Source organism: Mustela nivalis, assembly GCF_964662115.1.
Source record: "Mustela nivalis genome assembly, chromosome: 17".
Taxonomy (NCBI): Eukaryota; Metazoa; Chordata; class Mammalia; order Carnivora; family Mustelidae; genus Mustela; species Mustela nivalis.
In genome coordinates this window covers 46,314,657-46,340,276 of record NC_139036.1, presented here as the reverse complement: position 1 = coordinate 46,340,276, position 25,620 = coordinate 46,314,657, and the positions used below count along the sequence as shown (strand labels likewise).

General features: G+C 35.3%; 1 protein-coding gene across 1 annotated transcript in view; it reads right to left on the bottom strand.

Moving 5' to 3' along the window:
* EFCAB13 (EF-hand calcium binding domain 13) overlaps positions 1 to 25,620 on the bottom strand; it is a 129,784-nt gene that overhangs the window by 5,139 nt on the left and 99,025 nt on the right. Inside the window, exons 23-31 of the mRNA XM_082706479.1 lie at positions 22,106 to 22,177; positions 21,059 to 21,202; positions 17,470 to 17,541; positions 11,601 to 11,744; positions 11,201 to 11,269; positions 6,402 to 6,542; positions 2,159 to 2,230; positions 1,157 to 1,300; positions 138 to 209 (exon numbers count right to left, since the gene is read on the bottom strand). Of these exons, the coding sequence (XP_082562605.1) occupies positions 138 to 209; positions 1,157 to 1,300; positions 2,159 to 2,230; positions 6,402 to 6,542; positions 11,201 to 11,269; positions 11,601 to 11,744; positions 17,470 to 17,541; positions 21,059 to 21,202; positions 22,106 to 22,177 (930 nt within the window). The remainder of the gene's footprint in view (positions 1 to 137; positions 210 to 1,156; positions 1,301 to 2,158; positions 2,231 to 6,401; positions 6,543 to 11,200; positions 11,270 to 11,600; positions 11,745 to 17,469; positions 17,542 to 21,058; positions 21,203 to 22,105; positions 22,178 to 25,620) is intronic.

Here is a 25,620-nt window from a genome sequence, read left to right as displayed (position 1 = left end):
TAAAAATATACATCTTATACATTTAATATATACATTATAAATATACATTTATACCTCAAAACACTGTTTAAATAATGACAAAAGGCAATAGAAAACTATGACAAATGAAATATTGTGTAAATGAAATATTGACTCACCTTCAAATTGAGGAACTGGCTTATTTGTGTTCAAAGAGTCCAAAATTTGTTTGAGACTTACTTCACTATTTTCTAAAAAGTAAAGTATAAGGATTATAAAATGGCAAAGTGTAAAATAACCATGACAGGAAATGGGGGGATGGGCAGATTTTGTTAATTTCCAGAAATTAGCTGGATTAAAAACTAACCAATTTAAAATAGTTCTACCAAGAATCTGTTCCCTTAAAACAAGAAAAAAATTCTAATTATACTATTTGTTTTAATTAAATTTTGATGTATACATTTTACAAATATGATGCCAGATAAACAGAGGGTACCTCTTCAAAATATTTCCAGGAGAAGGGGTGCCTGAGTGTCTCAGTTGGTTAAGCACCTGATTCTTATATATATATATATATATATATATATATATATATATATATATATATTATTTATTTTCAGAAAAAGAGTATTCATTATTTTTTCACCACACCCAGTGCTCCATGCAATCCGTGCCATCCATAATACCCACCACCATGTACCCCAACCTCCCACCACCCCCACCACTTCAAACCCCTCAGATTGTTTTTCAGGAGTTCATAGTCTCTCATGGTTCACCTCCCCTTCCAATTTCTCCGAACTCCATTCTCCTCTCTAACACCCCTTGTCCTCCATGCTATTTGTTATGCTCCACAAATAAGTGAGACCATATGATAATTGACTCTCTCTGCTTGACTTATTTCACTCATAAGCACCTGATTCTTAATCTTAGCTCCTGTCTTTAATCTTACGGTGGTGAGTTCAAGCCCTCCATTGGGCTCCACACTGGGTGTGGATGCACTAGGTAAGTAAAAAAATAAATAACATTTCCAAGAGAAAAGTATTAATTTTAATTAATTCTCAGAATGCTTATGTTCTCATTATGTTTCTAAGACCTAGTTTATCTAAACTATGCATACATAAAACAGATATCCCAAGCTCACAGTAGAACTAGGACTTCATTAAGTTCAACATAGAATGTTCTTTCAAAAAGGGCTCACCATCAGTAGATGCCTGACCCAGAATCTCCTGGAATGTCTTATTGGTCAGTGGAATTCCAGCACTCAAGAGTTGGAAGCTCAGTTCATTTGCAGGCATCTTATCATTTCTGATCTTATCAAGAGTTGTAATCTCTTTAAATAAATCTATAAATACATTAAGAATAGAGAACAAAGGAGGAGGCTTGGACAAAGTCCTTTCTTAGACTTAACACCCTGACTTACAGAGAGTAGATGTTTACAAAAGGAATTCAGAGCAAAAGGGTTTTCAAAACATATCAATGGGCTTTGGTTTCAGAAGTCACTTAAACAATAAGCAAAATTTAATACACCCCTAACCAGCTAAAAATTGAACTTCTGCAAAACTTTTGTAAAAATTTGCTTTTATTTATTATTTCCCCTCAAAGATAATAATTACTACGTGCTCCAGTCCTTCACAGACTGTAAAGCATTTCAAGTACAGCTAGGTACTAGCTCTTAGAATGAGAACAGCTAGCAGAAATAGAACACAGGTAGTTGGAGAAAGAAAAATGAAAATATAAATCTGCTATGCCCTTAAAAACACGAAGTAACATCCTATCCTAGGATTAGAGAACCTCTCTTACCTACCTGCTAGTTTTAGATGTGCTAGATGTTTTTTTTCCTTTACTTTCTTTTACAATGTTTCATTATAGGTGAGATAAAGAAGCATGTGGAAATTATTAGAGGTGAGAGAAAATTGTACTAGATTCATGGGATACCTTACACTGAAGCATATACTGAGACAAACTGTTTGCTTTAAGGAAGCATTAATTCTAGGAATGTAATCTAAATAATTCTTTATGGTCAAAGTATAGACTGACTATGATAAAGAATAAGAAAGCAGATTATAACATCTCAGTAAAGCAAAGCAAACTTAAGGAATTAAAAGCACAGGGCAAAACAAACTATACTTTAGAAAAAGGAGAATACCATAGAAAGATCTTAGAAGTTTATTTTTAATTTTCATTATTTTACTCTACTTACTGTTGAATGGTGTTGATGGTTTAGATGAATTAGTGAAAACATCAATAATATCTTTTACGATCTTGTTATTTTCTGCAAAGTTAATAAATAAAATAGGGTTTAAATAGATTTCAACCTCATTAAGGCAAGGATCTGATATTGCTTTAATATAATTTCGTTCAGTTTCCTAAATTCTATGACTATAATAAATGGTAAGAAATACATTTAGACTGCGAGCATGTGCACATGCATGCACGCACACACACACACACACACACACACATACACACACAAACGTTTTATAAAACAATACTTTTGTGCTGCATACTGATATTGTCTAATAAATTCCACATTATTTCATTTCATTTTAAAATGCTATTCAGGACTTAGTAAATTTATTTCACAACCCAGTATTGTGAACCATGGCTTAAAAAAATTACACACAGGTTATATAGTTCAAAAATATATACACACCTATAAAGAATATGAGAGAATACATAGGGCACCTCCCTGCAGAGATGATTTATACAACAAAGACAGCCAAGGAAGAGAAAGAATTTAAAAAAATAATTCCTTTGGAAAAAAGTTCTGTTTGGTGAGAAAAAAGAAATTCGACTTGTTTTTACTGTCACTACTCCCTATTTAACCCTGAACCGAACAAGGAAAAACTATGCATAAAAGAAAATATATAAAATTATTAATCTTTCCAAGTAGTAAAAACTCTTACAAAAACCTAATAGCTGAATTTCAATTTCCTCTGAATTATCCATAACATCACACATAAATATCTCTTACTCTTTGGAGGACAGGGTTCAGGATACATTACCCGCAAAACACAGCACCTCAACATATTGAATATTTTAAGCTGAAGAAATCTGAGAAATGGAAGGTGCAGTTAGGATTCAGACTTTCCCATCCTCCCTGGGATGGGAAGGTCATTAAGGTCATTAAGACTCTCACATGAGAGATGCTCTTGCTATACCCAGAGGAACGGAGCATCCTTATCTCTAAAGACTGAGGGTTGGAGGGACACCCAGAGGAAACTGAAAGAACAGGCCTTGTTAAATTTCTCCCAGTTTACCACCCTTAGCTCATGTAATTTTGCCCTATCACATTTTCCACCACTTTCTATCCTATATCAAACATAACATTAAAACATTAGGGTTTAACCACTTCTTTGGGTCTTCACTTCCTTATGTATACTCCTCTTTCACATAAGTTTAAATTAAATATATATGCTTTTCTCTTGTTAATCTTTTGTTACAGAACTCCAGAAGAGTTCTAGAGAACCTAGAAGGGTAGAAGGAAAAGATTTTTTTTTTTTTCCCACTCCTACAGAATCCTGCTTCAGGGATCACAGGCTCACAGACTGAATATAACTGAGATACAATCCTTTTCATTGTCTTAGGGAGTGTTGGGGTTTTCTTTTCATTTGAATTTAATTATCTTAATATGGGATATGTGCCCTCAAGTTACCCTACAGTCCACATCCCTTCCTTTCATCTTATACCTAATTCATTTTATTAATTTTCATTATGTCCCTGGCTACTGCAGACATTTGAGTCAACTGATTCTGGTCTGCTTCAAAAGTTAGCCTTCTTGGGGCGCCTGGGTGGCTCAGTGGGTTAAGCCGCTGCCTTCGGCTCAGGTCATGATCTCAGGGTCCTGGGATCGAGTCCCGCATTGGGCTCTCTGCTCAGTGGGGAGACTGCTTCCCTTCCTCTCTCTCTGCCTGCCTCTCTGCCTACTTGTGATCTCTCTGTGTCAAATAAATAAATAAAATCTTAAAAAAAAAAAAGTTAGCCTTCTCTGGAAGCCTACTGTAATTTGTTTAAAGAGCAAATATTGGAACTATTGCACTGTATCTCTTGAAGTGGTGGATGAATTGACCCATCTTTCCTGTTGGTTTGTTTGTTTGTTTTAAGATTTTCTTTATTTACTCGTCAGAAAGAGAGAGAGAACAAACCGGGAGAGCAGCAGGCAGAGCCGGGGGAGGGAGAAGCAGGCTCTCGGCTGAGCAGGGAGCCCAATGAGGGACTCCATCCCAGGACCTTGGGATCATGACCTGAGCCAAATGAAGGCAGATGCTTAACCAACTAAGCCACCCAGGCTCCCCGCTTCTTTCCTGTTCTAAGCAGTTAGTTTGGCCTTAAGTATTTCCTCACTCTTGTGATTTTTGTAGATTAAAAGTTTCTATAAGAGACTGCTTGTATAGAAACCCAGGATCGTTGAAGAAAATATACCAAATGCCTTAATAGCGAGGAAGAATTTCTCCTGAGTCAAAGAAGCAGAAAGAAAGAAAGAAAGAAAGAGAGGGAGGGATTGGGAGGGCCGAGGGGGAGAGAGACTAGAAGACGGATGGGAAAGAATGAGAACTGCCCTTTGGAAGCACCGGATCCCAAACCCCCTCCCATAGATGCAGGAGTACCACAGGCTCCATCCACTAGATGTCAGTAGAAACAATGCAAGGGAGGTTTTTTGTTTTTGTTTTGCTTTTTACCTTTTTATTTATTTACTTTATTAACATACAATGTATGTATTGTTTCAGGGATGTAAGAGAGTTTTAAAAGCTCTTCCTTTATCTCCCACATTATGGTGCAACCTTAGAATTGGAGAGGGTGCCAGTAATGAATTAGACTAGATAACTGGATCTACCCTTCTACTAAAAAGGACTAAAAATTCTAAGTAAAGTTATTGCCTTAAAATGACCTTAAATAAATCAATTTGCTGCCAAGAAAGTAAGAAATTTCCACACTAACAACTGATTGAAGACTGTGATCCAGAAACATGGTTACTGTTTTTCACCCAGAGTATTTGCCGAAGACAAATCAAAACATTGGACAAACTTAAGTTTGTATTTTCAAAGGTCTGACAAAGCCTAGATTTCTCCCAAATTGGGGGGTTTATCCTCAACTTACAAAAATGTTTCTCTAGATTTCAATACCCAGAGAAAATATCAAGAATAAGAAAAAATTCCTTTTATAGATAATTCGGCTTTTCTCTCTAGCTACTTTAAGATTTTCTTTCCTTCTGATAGGCTGCAGTTTCATCGTGATAAACCTATGTGTGTATGGATTTCCTTTCATCCTATGTGGGATTCACTGGACTTCTTTAATTGGTAGGTTTAGGTCTTTCTCGTTCTGGAAAATTCTCTGCTATAGTTCTCCAAATATTTTCTCTGCAACCATTCTGTCTCTTCTCTCCTGAATGGATATATATCATGTCTATTCATTTTTTCTTTTTCTAGCTTTACTGAAATATAATTGACAAACAACATTATATTAATTATAATGTAAGTGTAAAGTATGTAACATTGTAATCTGATATACATATATATTTCAAACTCATTCCTGCAATAAGTAGCCTTTTCATTCTGCCTTCCTCTTAGCCTCTTTCTTATATTCTTTCTATGCTGCATTTTGTATAATTTCTTCAAATTATTTTGCAGTTCATATTTCTTCACCTATGTTTAATCTGCTGACATTATTGTCCATTAATTAATTTTAATTATTACTTTTTTAATTTCTAGAAGTTCTGTTTCTTTTTTTCAAATTTTAGTCTCCCTCACATGGTTCCAAATTTATCTTTTTTTCTTTAGAAGAATAAGAATACAGGAAAAGTGAAATTAAATGAATGGAAAATACTTACATAAAAAGAACAATATATCATGAACAAAATGGGTTTTTCCAAATTTTAGGTTTCATTTGATATTTTAAAAATTAACATAATTCTCCACACTCACAGATTATAAGAAAAACCCCTATGATCTATCTAAATAGATGCATAAAAATTGTTTGGGAAATTCATGATAAACCAAATAAACAAATATAAATTCAATCCTTTAGCAAACAAGGAATAGAAGGCAATTTCCTCAGTCTGGTGAACAGCATTTATGAAAAATGCCACAGTAAATATCACATTTATTAGAGGAGCTCTGTTTTTAAGAATTATCCTATCTCTGGAATCCAGAGTTGGAGAAATGGAAGAGCAGGGCTCTATCGTATTTATTATTGTGACCATCATAATCTAATAAAGGAGTAAATGGTTTTGAAACATAGATAACAAGAATACTTGGCTTCTATTCATCTTCTCCAAATAAAGACTATCCACATGCTTTCCAAAAGGGTTCTAACAGTTCACAGTGACCAAGATTTACACATCAGTTCTATAACAACCTTCCTAAATATACAGCATTATTATTCTTAAAAAAAGATTAACGTGTGTATTCTAAACAGGAAACCTATGAGGTAACTCAAGTGCTCACCATCTGTTGCAGAGTTCAATGACACCTCAGGTTTTTCTTCACTTAAAGGTTTCTCCAGGTTCTCCAAGGCAGATAAAAGGTCTTTAAGTTCAACTTTCCCATTGAAGACACTATTAACAATGTTGGATGCATCTTCTATTTCTATATAGAGAAGTGACAAAACATAAAGATATTAGTTGGCCAGTCTATCCAGATAAGCATATCACAACTTGATTTGGGTGAAATGTATTCATTTTCTTGAAAACAGTCTTGAGGGTTTTGCTTCTCTGAAATATTCTCCAAACTGAGAGCTCCAAAAATTTATAGGTTTAAATGCGTGCATTAGAAAATAAGAAACAGGGGGTGGGAGGTTGGGGGAACCAGGTGGTGGGTATTGAAGAGGGCACGATTGCATAGAGCACTGGGTGTGGTGCAAAAACAATGAATATTGTTACGCTGAAAATAAATTAAAAAAAAAAAAAAGAAGAAAAGAAGAAACGCTGCTCCTCCTCTGGCTCCTTGCTCAGAGGGGAGCCTGTTTCTCTTCCTCTGCTGTACCCCCTTGTCTGTGAACTCTTGCATGCTTGCTCTCTCTCTCAAATAAATAAAATATTAAAAACAATAACAAAAAAAAAACAAAAAAGCATTCAGGAAATGCTGAAATATTTTATTAGTTCAACTCGTGAAACTCAATAAAAACAACAAAATATCAAAATGACCCCAAAGAAAACCGCACCATTATTGGAGAAGTGGGGGAAAGCATCCCTTTCTGTCTTCATCCAAATGTTTGGAGATAATGACAGTGTTGTTGATGAGATGCCAACAACTTGGTGATTTATTAATCCGTTTTAAGTATTACTCATTTATATATTTTAATCTCATTTGTATCCAAGTTATGACGGTCTTCTTTTTTATGTCCTCCCTATTTTTTTCCCTTCATCGTACTTCCTAAAGCACTCTCTGTCAATCTTTTGAAAGAACAAAGTTTTGGTTATATGGATAATTTCTTTTGTGTGTGTGTGTGTGTGTGTGTGTGTGTGTGTGTGTTCTGTTTCACTAACTTCTACCTTCGTTAGCTCCTGACTAGTACTTTTTGGGGAGATTGTTTTTGCTATTTTGTTGTTTGTTTCTTGTAAGCTTCATGAGTTGAACATTTAAAAAAATATATTTTTTAATGTTTTTCTATTATTAAATTCAGTTAGCCAGCATACAGGACATCATTCATTTTTGAAGGAGTGTTCACCAATTCAATAGTTGATATAACACCCAGTGCTCATCGCAACCCTTGCCCTCCTTAATACCCATCACGCAGTTACCCTAGCCCCCGACCCCTTCTCCTCCTTAACCCTCAGTTTGTTTCCTGAAGTCCAGAGTCTCTCATGGTTTGTCTTTCTCGTTTTCTAATAAAAGCATTTAATACAATAAAATATCCTGTAAGATTATTTTGGTATGTTTAATCAAACACACTTTACATGTTTTGATATGAAGTGCTTTCATTGTCATCATTTCTAAAAATTCTTACTTTCAGGTTTCACTTATTCTTCAACCAAAGAATTACTTAGGAGACCATTCATTTTGGGGCACGTGGGTGGCTCAGTGGGTTAAGCCTCTGCCTTCGGCTCAGGTCATGATCTCAGGGTCCTAGGATCAAGCCCCACATCAGGTTCTCTGCTTGGTGGGGAGCCTGCTTCCCCCTCTCTCTCTGTCTGCCTCTCTGCCTACTTGTGATCTCTGTCAAATAAATACATAAAATCTTAAAAAAAAAAAAAAGAAGACCATTTGTTTTTTGTCTTTTTTTTTCAAAGATTTTATTTATTTATTTGACAGAGAGAGAGGGAACACAAGCAGAGGGAGTGGGAGAGGGAGAAGCAGGCTTCCTGCTGAGCAAGATGCCCAATCAATGCAGGGCTCGATCCCAGGACCCCGGGATCACCACTGGAGCAGAAAACAGATGCTTAATGACTGAGCTACCCAGGCACGCCGTTTTAGTCTTAAAAGCAACATTTTTCCATATTCTCATTCCAAATTTTTTTAATTTCCAAATTAAAAGTAACATTGCAAATTCTTTTAACTTCCAAATTAAAAGTAATTTTAATGTTACCACATCATGGTCAGATTATGTGTACTGAACGATTTCTGATTTTTAGAATTCATTGAAATTCTTCTTTGTGACTTAAATACATCATCTATTTTTGTGACTGTTCCTTAGGCATTTGAAAAGAATGTGTATTCTAAGTTTTCAGGATGCGAAGTACTATATAATTTCTTTCTTAAGTTTATTATTGTCACTTCAATCTCAATCTCTTTCTCAATTTCTTTCAATCAATCTCTTATCTTTCTATTTAGAATTATGTGTTCACCTGAAAAAAATACAAATAAAGTGTTGTCTTATGGGCATTAGTAGAAATCTAATTTACATAAAGCATTGTGTGTTATTCATTTATTCTATTTTTTCCTTTCTTCATGGAACCATATTATTACTGAGATCTCTCTCTGGTGCAAATGCAAATCTAGTTATTGTTATGATGTGTAATATGTATGGACCATATTTTACTCAACCATTTCCCTGATGATGGATGTCTACGTTGCTTTCATTTTTATCCTCCCATAGTGTTGCAGGAAACACCCTTGAACATGTCTCTAACAAGAAACTTCTCTGGGTTATTTACCTAAAAACAGAATTATTGAGGGGCACCTGGATGGCTCAGGCCTTACGTCTTCCTTCGGTTCAGGTCATGATACAAAGTCCTGGGATCAAGCCCCGCATTGGGCTCCTTGCTCAGCAGGAAGCCTGCTTCTCCCTCTCCCCCTGTTTTTGTTCCCTCTCTCACTATGTCTCTCTCTCTCAAATACATAAATAAAATCTTAAAAAAAAAAAAAAGAATTATTGGGCCATAAGAAATATGCATACTTTACAAGTACTGCTAGATTGCAATCCAGAATGCTGTACCATTTTACCTACTCACCAGCAATTCGTGAGTATTTCCAAATCTCTTGATATATATATTTACCTATTTGGGCTTCACCTCCTGTACTGACTCCTTAGATCTTTGCTTATTTTTCCAATTGATTTTTTTTTTCTTCCTACTGCTGATTTGCAGAATTTCCTCATATTTGAGATACTAATCTTTTGTTAATTATCTTGTAATTATCTCTTTCCAGTCTGTTATATAGAGTTCTTCATTTCACAGAAATCCTTAATTTTGATGTAATTACATCCTTTTTCACCCTATGGTTGCACTTTGGGGGAGTAGTATTTTTAAGTAGGGATCCACCAACATAAGGCACAATATTTTTCCTTACATTTTCTTCCATCAGTTGTATAGTTTTACCTTTGAGATCCATTTTCATATCCATTTGATTCTTGAAGGTTATTTTTTTATATGGTATGAAGCAGGATTCTACTCTGTTTTCTCCCACATAGTAAGCCAATTTTCTCAGATCATATACTAAATATCTTTAACCCCTGACTGACGATGTCATCTCAATTACATTCCAAGTTCCCATTAACAGGAGTCTCTGCTGGTCTGTATTATGATGCATTGGTCTATTTGTAACACTATATTGAAATAGTGTTATACAGAACTAATGAATCACTGAAAACTACATCAAAAACTAATGAAGTATTATACAGTGGCTAACTGAACATAATAAAGAAAAAAATTTTAAAAATAAAATAGCATTGTAATATGTACTAATATCTGATAAAGCAAGTTCTTCATTATTATTTTTTCAAAAGGGTCTTAGCTATTCATAGACCTATAATCTTCAAAAAAATTACATCATTATTTTGTCAAGTTTCCTTCCAAAATGATCCTGAGATAGTGATGGAAATGCATTCAAAGTGCAGATCAATTTAGAGAGAATCCACTGATTTCAATACTCATTTTAAAACCCCAGCCTGAGGACCATAATTCTCAATCTCAATGTCTGTGGTCCAAGGCTATTTCAGTGTCTCCATGATAGAACTGTATTGAAATTTCAAAAAGGACTGAAAAAAGTTAAGCATTTAGCTTAAGTTTTTGACAAAGAACTATAGAGTAAGTATAAAAAAATAATAATAAAATGGGGAAATAAATAAATAAGAACAGAAGAGAGCAAAAGTCACTAGAGGTAATTAAAAAAACAAAATCCAATTACTTTGATAAGAAAATGGATAAACCTGTCAGCAATAATAAAGAAAAAAGAGAAAAAAGTAATTCAAGTGGTGCATGGGTGGCTCAGTTGGGTTAAGTATCCAATTCTTGTTTTTTTGGCCCAAGTAATGATCTTAGGGATGTGGGACAGAGCCAGGGGTGGGACTCCTCACTCAGCAGGGAGTCTGCTTGAAAGATTCACTTCCTCTGCTCCCCCCTTTCTCTCAAGTAAATATATCTTTTAAAAAAGGTAATTCAAGAATAGTATAGGGGCGTCTTGGTGGCTCAGTCATTAAGCATCTGCCTTCGGCTCAGGTCATGATCCCAGAGTCCTGGGATCCAGTCCTGCATTGGGCTCCCTACTCCGCAGGAAGCCTGCTTCTCCCCCTCCCCGCTCCCCCTTGCTGGTGTTCCCTCTCTTCCTCTCTCTGTGTCAAATAAATAAATAAAATCTTAAAGAAAAAAAAAAGGATATTATGGTATGAAAATTATGTGTTCATATGTTTAAAAACCTAGAGTTTAAAAAATATACACATCAACTCTGTTTAAACAAGAAAAAGAAAAAAAGGAACTTGGTAAAGTATATATAAAAATATACATAATTTATACACACACATAACTATATATACACCAACCCCCAAAAATGAAGTTTCTTTTCATATTCATTTCAAATTCCATACTTACTTTGGCACTCGATAAATTCATCAGTTTTGGTCAGTGTTCTGATAAAATCCTTAAAGTTCACCACTTCATCTTTTTTTAAAAAAGAAAAAGAGAAAGAATTTAGATTTTCTTGTAGAGAAGACCATTTGATGTTATAAACCAGAACTATAAAAATAAAAATGGGAGGACTGGCAATCCTATTGTGATGTACATAATATGCAGATTAGAACTAAAATAAAGTTATAGGAGATATACTCTGAAAATCATTTCCTTCAATACAAACCCATCAATTGAAAGAAAAGAAAATATATTTTCAATTTTTCTTTTTAAAGATGTAAAAGGGATATATCTTCTTGGGCATATACAGTGAAACTTCTGAAATACTAAAACTTTGTTATTTTAAATTGAAATAATTACTCACCATTAGGATTAGTATTATCCAACGCCTCCTTTATTTTATCATCTGTTAGATAGATTCCAATGGGATTTAAATTTTGCTTAAGGTCAGGAATAGCTGTAAGTTCATTTTTGTGAATGTTGATGTTGTAAAATTGGCTTTTATCTCCTGGGAAGAAATAATCACCTCCAATTAGAGAGGAATTTTCATGTATCTCCCTTACATTTTAAAGATAAGTGGGGAAAAAATTATTCTAATATATAAAATTATACTTAAAAGGCAGTATTTGTATTTATCTATGTACCTCTCTGTTCCTAAAATAATTTAAAATAGGTGACAATAGTCATATATAGAATTTAAGAAATAAAACCAGAGTGTAGGGGAAGGGAGGGAAAAATAAAACAAGATAAAATCAGAGAGGGAGACAAACCATAAGAGACTCTTAATCATAGGAAACAAACTGAGATTTGTTGGAGGAGAGGCGGGTAGGGGGATGGGGTGACTGGGAGATGGACATTAAGGAGTGCACGTCATGTAATGAGCAATGGGTATTCTTTTTTTTTTTAATGTTCAGTTAGCCACTGTATAGCACATAATTAGGTTTTGATGTAGTGTTCTATGATCCATTAGTTAGTATAACACCCAGTGCTCATCACAGCACATGCCCTCCTCAATACCCATCACCCTATTACCCTCTCCCCCTACCCCCCTCCCTCTGAAACCCCCAGATTGTTTCTCGGGGTCCAAAGTCTCTCATGGTTCATCTCCCTCTCTGATTTTTCCCCCTTTGGATTTCCCTCCCATCCCCTGTGGTCCTCCATGTTATTGTTTATGTTTCACTTAAGAGTGAAACCATATGATAATTGTCTTTCTCTGCTATATTTATTCCACTTAACATAATTCCCTCCAGTTCCATCATATCGATGCAAATGGTGGGTGTTCATTGTTTCTGATGGTTGAGTAATATTCCATTGTGTATATGGACACATCTTCTTTATCCGTTCATCTGTTGAAGGGCATCTCAGCTACTTCCACAGTTTGGCTGTCGTGGACACCACTGCTATGAACATTGGGGGTGCACATGCCCCTTCTTTTCACTACACCTGTATCTTTTGGGGTAAATACATACTAGTGCAATTGGTAGGTGGTAGGGTAGCTCTATTCTTAACATCTTGAGGAACCTCCATACATTTTCCTTAGTGGCTGTACCAACTTGCATTCCCACCAACAGTGTAAGAGGGTTCCCCTTCTCCACATCCTTGCCAATATTTGCTATTTCCTGTTTTGTTAATTTTTGTCATTCTAAGTGGTGTAAGGTGGTATCTTATTGTGGTTTTGATTTGTATTTCCCTGATGGCTAGTGATGTTGAGCATTTTCTCACAGAACTCTGGGTATTCTTTAAGACTGATGAATCACTGACCTCTACCTCTGAAACTAATAATATATCATATATTAATTAATTGAATTTAACTTAGAAAAAAAGAAACCCCTCAAAAAAAATAGATATAATAGACAAATACTAAGCAAGAGAGAGCAGTATAGCTATACAAATATGACAAAGTAGACCTTATGTGAAGAGGAATTTTTAGAGATAAAGAGAGACATTTCATAATGATATTTCAGTCCACTAGATGGACATAATTCTAAATTTGTATGTACTTAATGATAGAGCCTGAAAACCATGTAAAGCAAAAACTGAAGGAACTAAACAGAGAGATGGATAATTATATTGTGAAATTTTTAAGTGCACCAAGAATAATTATTTTCTTATATTGCCTATGGATGATTTAATAAACTATCTGTAAAATAATTCAGTAATATCATTTAAAAGCTTTATTTTAAATAAAATAAGACACATGACAATAAGTACACATAAATATATAAATGTAAGTAAGGAAACTGGAGGAAAGGAACAGAGGAGCAATAAAAATAAGACAAAAGACAGCAATAGACAAAGTACATGACATAAGTCCTATGGTCATATACATAAATTTTGCAACACCAAAGGTGTACATCTAATAAGAGCCTTCTAGTAAGCTAAAACTTACAGAATTAAAGGGAGGAATAGATGAACCCACAATAAGCTGCAGATATGGACACCTTGCACTTAGTAATTAATAGAACAAGTAGAAGAAACATCAATAAGAATGAGAATATTCAACCAAACTAGCAAGCAATCTAACCTAATGGATATTTACAGAACACTACCGGACAACTATAGAATATACATTCTTTCAAGTGTACATGGAATATTCACCTAGATAGACCACATGCTAGTCTTTAAAACAAATCTTAATTTAAAAGCACTTAAATTGTGCAAAATAAATTCTCTGACTGAGGTATATTAAATTAGAAATCAGTAACAAGAAGATACCTAGAAAATATCCACATATTTGGAAATTAGTACATTTCTAAACAATGCATATTTCAAAAAGCTATCACAAGGTATTTTAAATAAGTAATTATCAAAATATAACACAAAATTTTGTAAGATGCAGTGAAATTGCTCAGAGGGAAATCTGTAGCTTTAAATATTGGAAAGGCAGAAAAGCAGTGGTATTAAAAAGTACTGTTATGAAATTCTTTTTTTAAATTCTTTTTTATAGTTGTACAGTATAGAAGCTATAGTTTATTTAACTAATCTCCAAGGTTTACACTTTTAAGTATTTTCCATTATTTTGCAATTTCAAGTAAGTCTGTAATGAATAACTTTATGCATCTATATTTTCACATTGGTGCAGGATATCTTCAGGGAAAATTTGCTGAGTCAAAAGGTAAATGCATATGCAGTTTTGTTAGACATTACCAAATTGCCTCCAAAAGAACAGTAGTATTTTACATGCTCATGAGCTACAGATAAATGCCTTTTTCTCTACAAACAAACAGAATATGTTGTCAAGGTTTTCAATTTCTGTCAGTCTAATGGGTGAGAAATTGAATCTCCATTTTAGTTTGTGTATTTTTATTTTTTAAGATTTTATTTATTTATTTGACAGATAGAGATGACAAGTAGGCAGAGGAACAGGCAGAGAGGGGGGGGGGGAAGCAGGCTCCCTGCCAAGCAGAGAGCCCAATGCGGGGCTCGATCCCAGGACCCTGAGATCATGACCTGAGCTGAAGGCAGAGGCTTTAACCCTCTGAGCCACCCAGGTGCCCCTAGTTTGCATATTTCTTATTATGAGTAAAATCAAACATCTCAATATGATCTTGGGCCATTTTATAAATTTTTTATTATTTCTATATCCATGACTTTCGGCCATTTTTCTATATTTCATCTGTGATATACATTGCAAATAGCTTCTCCCATTTTGTTATCTGTTCTTTGACTTTACCTATGGTATTGTATGAATAGTCAAAATTTGGGGTTTTTAAAATGTTTTCAAAGACCAATGTCAAAAAGCTTACTGCCTATGTTTTATTCTAGGAGTTTTGTGGTTTCAGGTCTTATGTGCAAGTCTTTAGTCCATTTTGACCTAATTTTTGTGCACAGTCTAAGATAGCAGTCCAGTTTCATTCTTTTGCATACAGCTGCCCAGTATTCCCAGCACCAGTTACCAAAGAGTCTGTCTTTTCACATTGTTTATTCTTGGCTGCTTTGTCATGAACAAATTGACCAAATGTGCAAGGGCTTATATCTGCACTCTCTATTCTGTTTCATTGATCTACATGTCTGTTTTTATGCCAATAACATACAGTTTTTATTACTATAGCTTTGTAATAAATTTTGAAATCAGAAAGCAGGATGGCTCTAGCTTTGTTCTTTCTCAAGATTGTTTTGGAACTTTAGGGTCTTCTGTGGTTCCACACAAGTTTAGGATTATGTGTTCTAGGTCTGTGAAAAATGCCGTTGGAATTTTGATAGGGATTACACTAAGAGTGCAGGTTTCTTTGGGTAGTATGGTCATTTTAACAATATTTGACTTTCCAATCCCTGAGCATGAAATATCTTTCCATTTGTTTATATCATCTTCGATTTCTTTTGTCAGTGTCTTATAGTTTTCAGTATATAGGTCTTTCACCTCCTTTGTTAAATATTTTATTCTTTTTGATGTAATTATAATGGGATAGTTTTCTTTTTCTTTTTTTTTTTAAGATTTTATTTATTTATTTGACAGAGAGAAATCACAAGTAGACAGAGAGGCAGGCAGAGAGAGAGAGAGGGAAGCAGGCTCCCTGCTGAGCAGAGAGCCCGACGCAGGCCTCGATCCCAGGACCCTGAGATCATGACCTGAGCCGAAGGCAGCGGCTTAACCCACTAAGCCACCCAGGCACCCAATGGGGTAGTTTTCTTAATATTTTTCTGATAGCTTATTAGTGAATAGAAATGCAACTGGTTTTTCTATATTGATTTCATATTCTACAACTTTACAAAACTTATTAGTTCTAAGTTTTTTTGATAGGGCCTTTAGGGTTTTCTGTATATAATATGTTATCTGCAAATAGAAAAGTTTTACTTCTTTTTTTTACAATTTGGATGCCTTTTATTTCTTTTTCTTATGTAACTGTCCTCAGTAGGACTTCTAATAATGTGAATAAAAGCTGAATAAAAGTGGTGAGAAAAATTACAGCATGGGGAATACAGTCATTAATACTGTAATACCATTTTGTGGTGACAGATGGTAACTACACTTATCATGGGGAGAACTGAGTATACACAGAATTGCTGAATCACTATGATGTACGCTTGAAACATACAATTTTGCATGTCAAATGCACTTCACTAAACAAAACAAAACAGGGGCAAGAATGGGCAACCTTATTTTGTTCCTGATCTTATAAGAAAAGCTTTGTTTTTTACCATTGAGTATGATGTTAGTTGTGGCCTTCATTATGTTGATGTATGTTCTCTCTATACCCACTTTGTTGAGAGTTCTTATCATAAATGAATGTTATCTATCATAAATTCATATTTGGCAGTTTCTATCAATTTAAATACACACTTACCATATATCCCAGCAATCCTACCTCTTGGTATTCAGCTAAAAAAAATGAAAATATATGTACCCACAAAAAACCTGTATATAAATGTTTATAGAAGCTTCATTCATAATCACCAAAACCCAGAAATAATTCAATAGTCTATCAATTGCTAAATGGATAAACTGTACATTCATACAATGGAATAATATTCACCAATAAAATGAAACAAACCACATGCAAAATGTTGATGAACATAAAGTATCATATGCTATGTGAAAGGAGCCAGACTCAAATGAGGTTCATATGTTATGATTTCATTTATGTGACATTCTAGAAAAGACAAAACTTTAGTGTCAAAGAATACATCTGTGGTTACCAGGGATGAAGGTTCAGAGAGGGGATGGACTAGGCAAGGACACAAAGGAATGTCTATGGTGATATATTCTATGTGCTATTTAGTAACGGTTACATGACACTGTTATCAAGAATTCAAAGAACTGTACACCTAAAATAGGTGGTTTTACTATACGTAAGTCACACTGTAATAAACATAAACTTGTCCTAAAATTGTGTTGTCAAGAAAGTGGCTGAGGATACATTAAAAACAAAGAAGGTAAGCATAAAATCCCCTTTGCTAGGTTTGTCAAAGTTTTAAAAATTATTTTCCAATCATTTATAATTGTCCAATAAATTTAGGTAAGGTATACCTAGCAAATAATCTCAGAGAATATTATATAATCCAGTAATTTTCTAGTATGATTAGGGTATACCTACAGTTCTGAGTTTAGGGAAAGCTTAGCAGTCTTTGCCAAATAATTTGGACAAAAATTATATAACCCAATATTGTATTGTTTTATCTTCATACTGTTTCTTACTTATCTATGCTCTCTCTAATCCTATGTTGTTTTAACATGAAAACCACTGCTTGCCCTTCCAGATATAGGCAGTAGAATCATATGAAGTAAAACTCACCTGTGTCTTTAGGAACTCTTAATGTATTGCAGAACTTAGTTAAAAATTCTTGAATGGTAATCTTGCCATTTTCTGCAATGCAAACAAAATTTGGCTGAAAGAGCTATTGCTTCTGAATTAATATACCAGAAGCTAAGAGTCAAATTATACTCAAAGTGAAAAGCCTGGGAATCAGCCTATACTATTCCTTCCTCCTTAACTTCTGCAAACATATGATTACCAATTTCTATTTATTTCAGGATACTTCTTGAATCTATCACTATGCTAGTTAATGTATGCACTATTACAACAGCATCGTTAAAACTAGCCACAATAACCAAACTATGGAAAGAACCTAGATGTCCATCAACAGATGAATAGATAAAGAAGATGTGGTATATATATATACAATGGAATACTATGCAGCCATAAGGAGAAACGAAATCTTGCCATTTGCAACAACGTGGATGGAACTAGACGGTATCATGCTAAGCAAAATAAGTCAATCAGAGAAAGACAATTATCATATGATCTCTCTGATATGAGGAATTTGAGAGGCACATTAGGGGGTCATGGTAGGTAGGGAGGGGAAAAATGAAACAAGATGGGATTGGGAGGGAAACAAACCATAAGAGACTCTTAATCTCACAAAACAAACTGAAGGTTACTAGAAGGTTGAGGGAGTAGGGATAGGGTGGCTGGGTTATGGATATTGGGAAGGGTATGTGCTATGCTGAGTGGTGTGAAATGTGTAAGCCTGATGATTCACAGACCTGTACCCCTGAAGCAAATAATACATTATATGTTAATTAAATAAAAACCTATGCCATTAGTCTCATTTCTCTACATTTATTTTCTGCAATCCAGCAAAAGAGGTCTTTCTCTTTAAAAAATCTGGTTACTCTTCTGAAGAAAACCCTTCAGTAGCTCTTACTTGACCTAAAACTATAAGAAAACAAAAACAAAAATCCAAAACAAAACAAAATTAAAAAAAAAAAGAAAGAAAGAAAACCACATCGTGAGTAGGGTAAGAGGCTATAAAACAATATTCCTTACAAATGTGTTAAAGTTCAAGTAAAATACTGGAAAGTAGGACATAGCAGTATATCCAGAATTTAATGTTCTAGATATGTTTAAGACATACATCCTCATGTAGAGCAATAGGTTTTCAAGAAGGAAAACCAGTTCTTAGAGGAGAAAAAAAAAATCTTAGCTATTACAATGGTTTGTGGTCACAGTACATCAGTAAATATTTATCTGTGATGTTAAATGTTCATAGGCTTGTGGGGTGAGGAAAAAGAACAAAAATGTCCAGAGTCCAGAAATAAACCCCTACATATACTCAACTAATATTGAACAATGGAGCCAAGAACATTCAATGGAAAAAGGATAGTTTCTTCAATAACCGGTATTGAAAAACTGGATAACTACATCCAGAAAAATGAAATCACTCCTCCATCTTATACCACTCACAAAAAAGTTACCTCAAAATGGATTAAAGACTTAAATGTAAGATCTGATATTATAAATTGCCTGGAAGAAAACATAAGGAAGCAGCTTTCAGACACTGGTCTTGGCAATAATTTTTTCACACGACCCCAAATACAAACACAAAAGCAAAAACCAACAAGTGGGACTACATCCAACTTAAAGGCTTGTGTACAGAAAAAAAAATCAGCAAAATGAAAAGGCAACCTACAGAATGAGAGAAAATATTTGCAAACCATATATCTGGTAAAGGGTTAATATCCAAAATATATAATTCACACAGCTCAATAACAAACAGACAAGCAAACAAAATGATGAAAAAAATGGGCAGAGCAACTGAATAGAAATTTTTTCCAAAGAAGACATCCAAATGGCCAACAGGTACATGAAAAGTTGTTCAACATCACTAATCATCAAGGAAATGGAAATCAAAACCACAATGAGATATCATTCACACTTGTTAGAATGGCTATCATCAAGAAGAGATCAAGGTTTGCATGGATGTGGAGAAAGGGAACCCTTATTCACTATTTGTGGCGATGGAAATTGATATAGCCACAATGGACAACGGTATGGAGGACTGCCCCAAAATTAAAAATAGATCTAACATATGATCCGTCAATCTCCCTGATGGGTATATATTCAAAGGAAATGAAAACAGGATCTTTAAGAGGTATCGACACTTCCACATATTTTGCAGCATTGTTCACAAAAGCCAAGATATGGAAATAACCTAAGTGTCCATCAACAGATGAATAAAGAGATGTGGTATGTATATACAGTGTAATATTATTTCAGCATGAGAAAGAAGGAAATTCTGCCATTTGCAATAAAATGGATGGATCTTCAAGGCTTTATGCTTAATAAGTCAGACAAAGACAAATACTGTATATATCACTAATATGTAGATCTAAAAAAGCCAATCTCATAGAAACAGAGTAGAATAGTAGTTAGCAGCAATTACAGGGGAGCAGTGAGTTGGGGAGATATTGTTAAAAGGTGCAAATTTGCAGTTAGAAGATGAGTAGGTTCTGGAAATTTAATGCTGTGCTGACCTAAAACTGTATTATATACTCGAAAGTTGCTAAGAGACTAGACCTTAAATGTTCTCACCACAAAAAAAGAAATTACAGTCATGTGGTGTGATAGAGGTGTTAGCGAACACCATAGTGATAACCATTTGCAATATATATGTATCAAATCAACACACTGTATATCCTAAACTTACACAATGTTCTATGTCCATTATATCTCAATTTTACAAAAAGGTAAAGAAAAATTCTGTGGAGACTGTGTGGAAAAAAAAAAGCTCCAAATCACTTATATTGAGAATGTGAGAATGAAAATGAAGATATTATTACTGATCACGCAGACATCAAAAAAGATAAAAAGTAGAGGTCAAGGGCAACTTTATCCAAAAAATTTGAAAAGTCACATGAAATGGATGAATTCCTATAAAAATACAGACTGCCAATATTAACAAGAAAATATGATATTTTCTTTGTAATTCCATATAATTTAAGAAATTAAATCAATAATCCTTAACTTTCCCGTAAATAAAACTCTTGGCTCATTAGGGTACACCTTTGAGTTCTCCTTACATCTGAGGAATCTCTTACAGAGAAAAATAAAGACTACTGTTCCTCTCTTTTGAAAATGCGGCAAAGATAACATTCAACAATACCAATCATTAAAATAATGAAATTATTTTGTATGTTTATAAATATATGCTTCCCTGAGCCCCAAAACCATGTGCAATACCACCAGAGGTATTCCTGGATATCAGCAGTTCACCTTCCAACAGGTTGATACCTGGAAAAGGGCCTCAAGAACTCTGTTTTACTCTGTGCATGGCATTCTGATTGACTACTGCCCATGCCAGCCAAAGTAACCTCATCTCCCAAGTACCACCACCTACAGAGATAAAGTAGGACCTGATTTACCCCTCCATTTGGTTTCACAGGGCTCAGGCTTGGCACACCAGGGTAGCACTGGCGTTCCTCCATCATCCCACTGCAGCTCCCACAGCATGCCTTCCATTGTTGTGTATCCCATCCATACATCTCCCACCCCCTCTAGTAGATGATGGCCTTTATAACACAGATGCATTCAAGCTACTAACCATGTTCAGGTTCATGTCTTAATACTTCATTAAGTAAAACATTAGCTGCATGAAAGTCATTGTTTATCAAAAATTCTTCAAGGTCAGAGGCATCAATTAGATCATTCTGGAGAATTTGGGTAGTAGCTAAGAGTAGCTGTGTAGCTGCAAAAAAGAAGAAAACAAATATTTCAACAGCAGATATAAGAGTGTATTATCTACCTTCACTTAAGCTTGGATTGCATAAAAGAATTTTATTTTATTATTTGTTAAAGATTTTATTTATTTGGAAGAGAGAGACAGACAGTGTGTGTGTGTATATCAGAGAGCATGGGTGGGGATGGGGGAGGGAGAGTGAGAAGAAAGCTCCCAGCTGAGCAGGCACTACACAGGCTCCATCCTGGGACAACAGGATCATGATCCGAGCTGAAGGCAGATGCCCAACTGACTGAGCCTCCCACATGCCCCAGAATAAAAGAATTTTACATGAAACTACTAGTATAGTTTTAAAAACCATTGTATATTATAATAGTTAGCAATTACTGAAAACTTACTAAGTGCTAGAGACTGTTCTAAGTACTTCTACTTTACCTACTTAAACCTTATAATAATCCCAAGATGGGCATTACTATCCCTATTTTTAAGATGAAGAAATTGAGGTTAGTGAGACTAAGTGATTTACTAAGGAATAGATTGGTAGTAAGTGGCAGGACCAGGATTCAAGTCCAGGCACTGCAGTTCCAAAACCCATGCCCTTAACTAATGTACCTTTCAAGTTGACATGTTAAGTGGTCGACCTTTATGCCTTTGGCTACATAATACTTCATACGTGGCCCCTGAAATAACTATGAAGCATTACAAATTACAAAGAAGTTTACATCAAAATTTGCATTATTTCACTTAAGTCATGTTACAAAGACAAAACAGACAAAAAGCAGCAACAGCTGCTATTGCTGCTACAAGTCACACTCTTTGTATTTATCTTACAGCCCCACAAATCCTGACAGCTTTGGTTGCTTTCCAATGCCTTCAAATGGTTGTGGTTGTTGATGCAGTTTATTCACTTACCTGTGGACTCTTTGAAAGATGGACTTTCTTTAATTCTTTCAAAGAAATCTTTTAAATTCACTTCATTATTATCTGTAAAGTCAAAATCAAGCATGCTGACATTAAAAACCTGATACTGTGAATTTCTACATAAAGGTTTCTATTTACAATACTTAAAATTCCGTTCTACCTTATTTTCTATCTCAAATGACTGAAACTATTGCAAAATAACTTTTCATACTTTTAGGAACCATCTATTGAACAGTTAATGATCTTAACAGCTTATTTTCTTGAGTTCTATATGTTGGCTAATTAAACATAATTAAAAAAAAGAGAGAAAAAAGAACTTACATAATGTTCAGTTCCTTATACAGACTAAGGATCCTTTTATGATGCTTTACATTTATTAACCGAAATCTTCACAATAATTCTATAACATGGGTATACTTGATATGACTATCTTTAAAAGATGAAAGCCAAGAGAAATTAAATAAGTTGTCTAGGTCACAAAAGCCAGAAAGTGCTAGAGGATGTGGTATTTGAACTAAGGTAGTCTCAGGCCAGAGGTCACAAAGTTAACTATTAGGACACACACAGACACATGCGTGCGCACGCGCGCGAACACACACACACACACACACACACACACACACACACACTTGAAGAAAGACGCAATAATGCTACCATAAGAGAAAATATAGAGTTATCAACTACATTAAGGAGACTTTAACATAACAAAATAGCTAGCTGGGTAGCACAGAAACTATCACACCACAAATCCCTAGGATGCTGTATGAAATACAATATTCTATAAATGCATTACTAAGATATATGAACAGGAAATAATAAGTTAAGTGGACACATAGATCAAGAGTAGAAAACATGCTGGAGAGAGGGGGGTTGGGTGAAGGGGGGTGTGGTTATGGACACTGGGGAGGGTATGTGCTTTGGTGAGTGCTGTGAAGTATGTAAACCTGGCGATTCACAGACCTGTACCCCTGGGGATAAAAATATATTATATGTTTATAAAAAATTAAAAATTAAAAATTAAAAAAAAGAGTAGAAAACAGTGAGTACTGAGGCTATAACTATTTGGGGATACGTATCAGATCCCAAAGTGACAAGGTGCTTGATTTAAATATTCATGCATATTCATAAAAGAAAGTTTGGGTCCATGCTACTTGGAGAGTTTGAATTTAGATACCAAATAAAACTTGGATGCTTAGGGACACCGGGGTGGCTCAGTTGGTTGAGTGGCTGCCTTCGGCTCAGGTCATGATCCCACCGTCCTGGGATCGAGTCCCACATCGGGCTCCTTGCTTGGTGGGGAGCCTGCTTCTCCCTCTGCCTCTGCCTGCCACTCTGTCTGCCTGTGCTCGCTCTCGCTTCTCTATGACAAATAAATAAAATCTTAAAAAAAAAAAAAACTTGGATGCTTAAATCCCTATAAAAATCCCATCCATTTTTTTCAAAGAAATGGAACAAATAATCCTAAAATTTATATGGAACCAGAAAATACCTCAAATAGCCAAAGGAATATTGAAAAAGAAAGCCAGAGTTGGTGGCATCACAATTCCGGACTTCAAGCTCTATTACAAAGCTGTCATCATCAAGACAGCATGGTACTGGCACAAAAACAGACACATAGATCAATGGAACAGAAGAGAGAGCCCAGAAATAGACCCTTGACTCTATGGTCAACTAATCTTTGACAAAGCAGGAAAGAATGTCCAATGGAAAAAAAACAGCTTCTTCAATAAATGGTGTTGGAAGGGAGCTGGGGGAAATTGGATGGCAAGGTGAACCATGAGAGACTATGGACTCTGAAAAACAATCTGAGGGGTTTGAAGCAGCAGGGGGTGGGAGGTTGGGGGAACAAGGTGGTGGGTATTAGAGAAGGCAGGCATTCCACGGGGCACTGGGTGTGGTGCAAAAATAATGAATACTGTTATGCTGAAAATAAAAAAAAAATTATACTTAAAAAAATGGTATTGGGAAAATTGGACAGCCACATGCAGAAAAATGAAATTGGACCATTTCCTTACACCACACATGAAAATAGACTCAAAATGGATGAAGGACCTCAATGTGAGAAAGGAATCCATCAAAATCCTTGAGGAGAACACAGGCAGCAACCTCTTCCACCTCAACCACAGCAACTTCTTCCTAGGAACATTGCCAAGGCAAGGGAAGCAAGGGCAAAATGAACTATTGGAACTTCATCAAGATCAAAAGCTTTTGCACAGCAAAGGAAACAGTTAACAAAATCAAAAGACAACTGACAGAATGGGAGAAGATATTTGCAAATGACATATCAGATAAGGGGCTAGTGTCCAAAATCTATAAAGAACTTAGCAAACTCAACAACCAAAGAACAAATAATCCAATCAAGAAATGGGCAGAAGACATGAACAGACATTTCTACAAAGAAGACATCCAGATGGCCAACAGACACATGAAAAAGTGCTCCATATCACTCGGCATCAGGGAAATACAAATCAAAACCACAATGAAGTACCACCTCACACCAGTCAGAAAGTCAGAATGGCTAAAATTAACAAGTCAGGAATGCTGGGGAGGATGCGGAGAAAGGAGAACCCTCCGACACTGTTGGTGGAAATGCAACCTGGTGCAACCACTCTGGAAAACAGCATGGGGGTTCCTCAAAAAGGGGGTTCCAGCAATTGCACTACTTGGTATTTACCCTAAAGATACAAATGTAGTGATCCGAAGCGGCACGCCCACCCGAATGTTTATAGCAGCAATGTCCACAATAGCTAAATTATGGAAAAAACCTAGATGTCTATCAACAGATGAATGGATAAAGAACATGTGGTGTATATATATACACAATGGAAAACTATGCAGCCATCAAAAGAAATGAAATCTTGCCATTTGTGACGACATGGATAGAACTAGACAGAGAAAGACAACTATCATATGATCTCCCTGATATGAGAAGTGGAGATGCAATGTGGGGGGTTTGAAGAGTAGGAAAAGAATAAATGAAACAAGATGGGATTGGGAGGGAGACAAACCATAAGAGACTCTTAATCTCACAAAACAAACTGAGGGGGGCCAAGGGGAGGGGGGTAGGGAGAGGGTGGTGGGGTTATGGACATTGGGGAGGGTATGTGCTATAGTGAGTGCTGTGAAGTGTGTAAACCTGGCAATTCACAGACCTGTACCCCTGGGGCTAATAATACATTATATGTTTATTTAAAAGATATAGAAAATTAAAAAAAAAACAAAACCTTGGATGCTTAAAGAAGCTCAATCCAGTGAAAGGGAGATTAAAACACTGTATTCACTGGCCCAAGTAAACAACAAGGAGACCTAAATCTTCTAATTCTGAAAGGCAGTGGGGAAAAAATCTCCTGTGAAGGATCTCCTGAATCTCATGTGGGTTTGGAGTCTAAATTGATACTGCTCTCATGGTATGAGAAACCCCAGGTCAAAACATATAAATTGATTGAGGTCAATAAAAATCTAGAGTACCTGGTAAAGGCAATAACCAAACCAAGCTCAGGAGTACT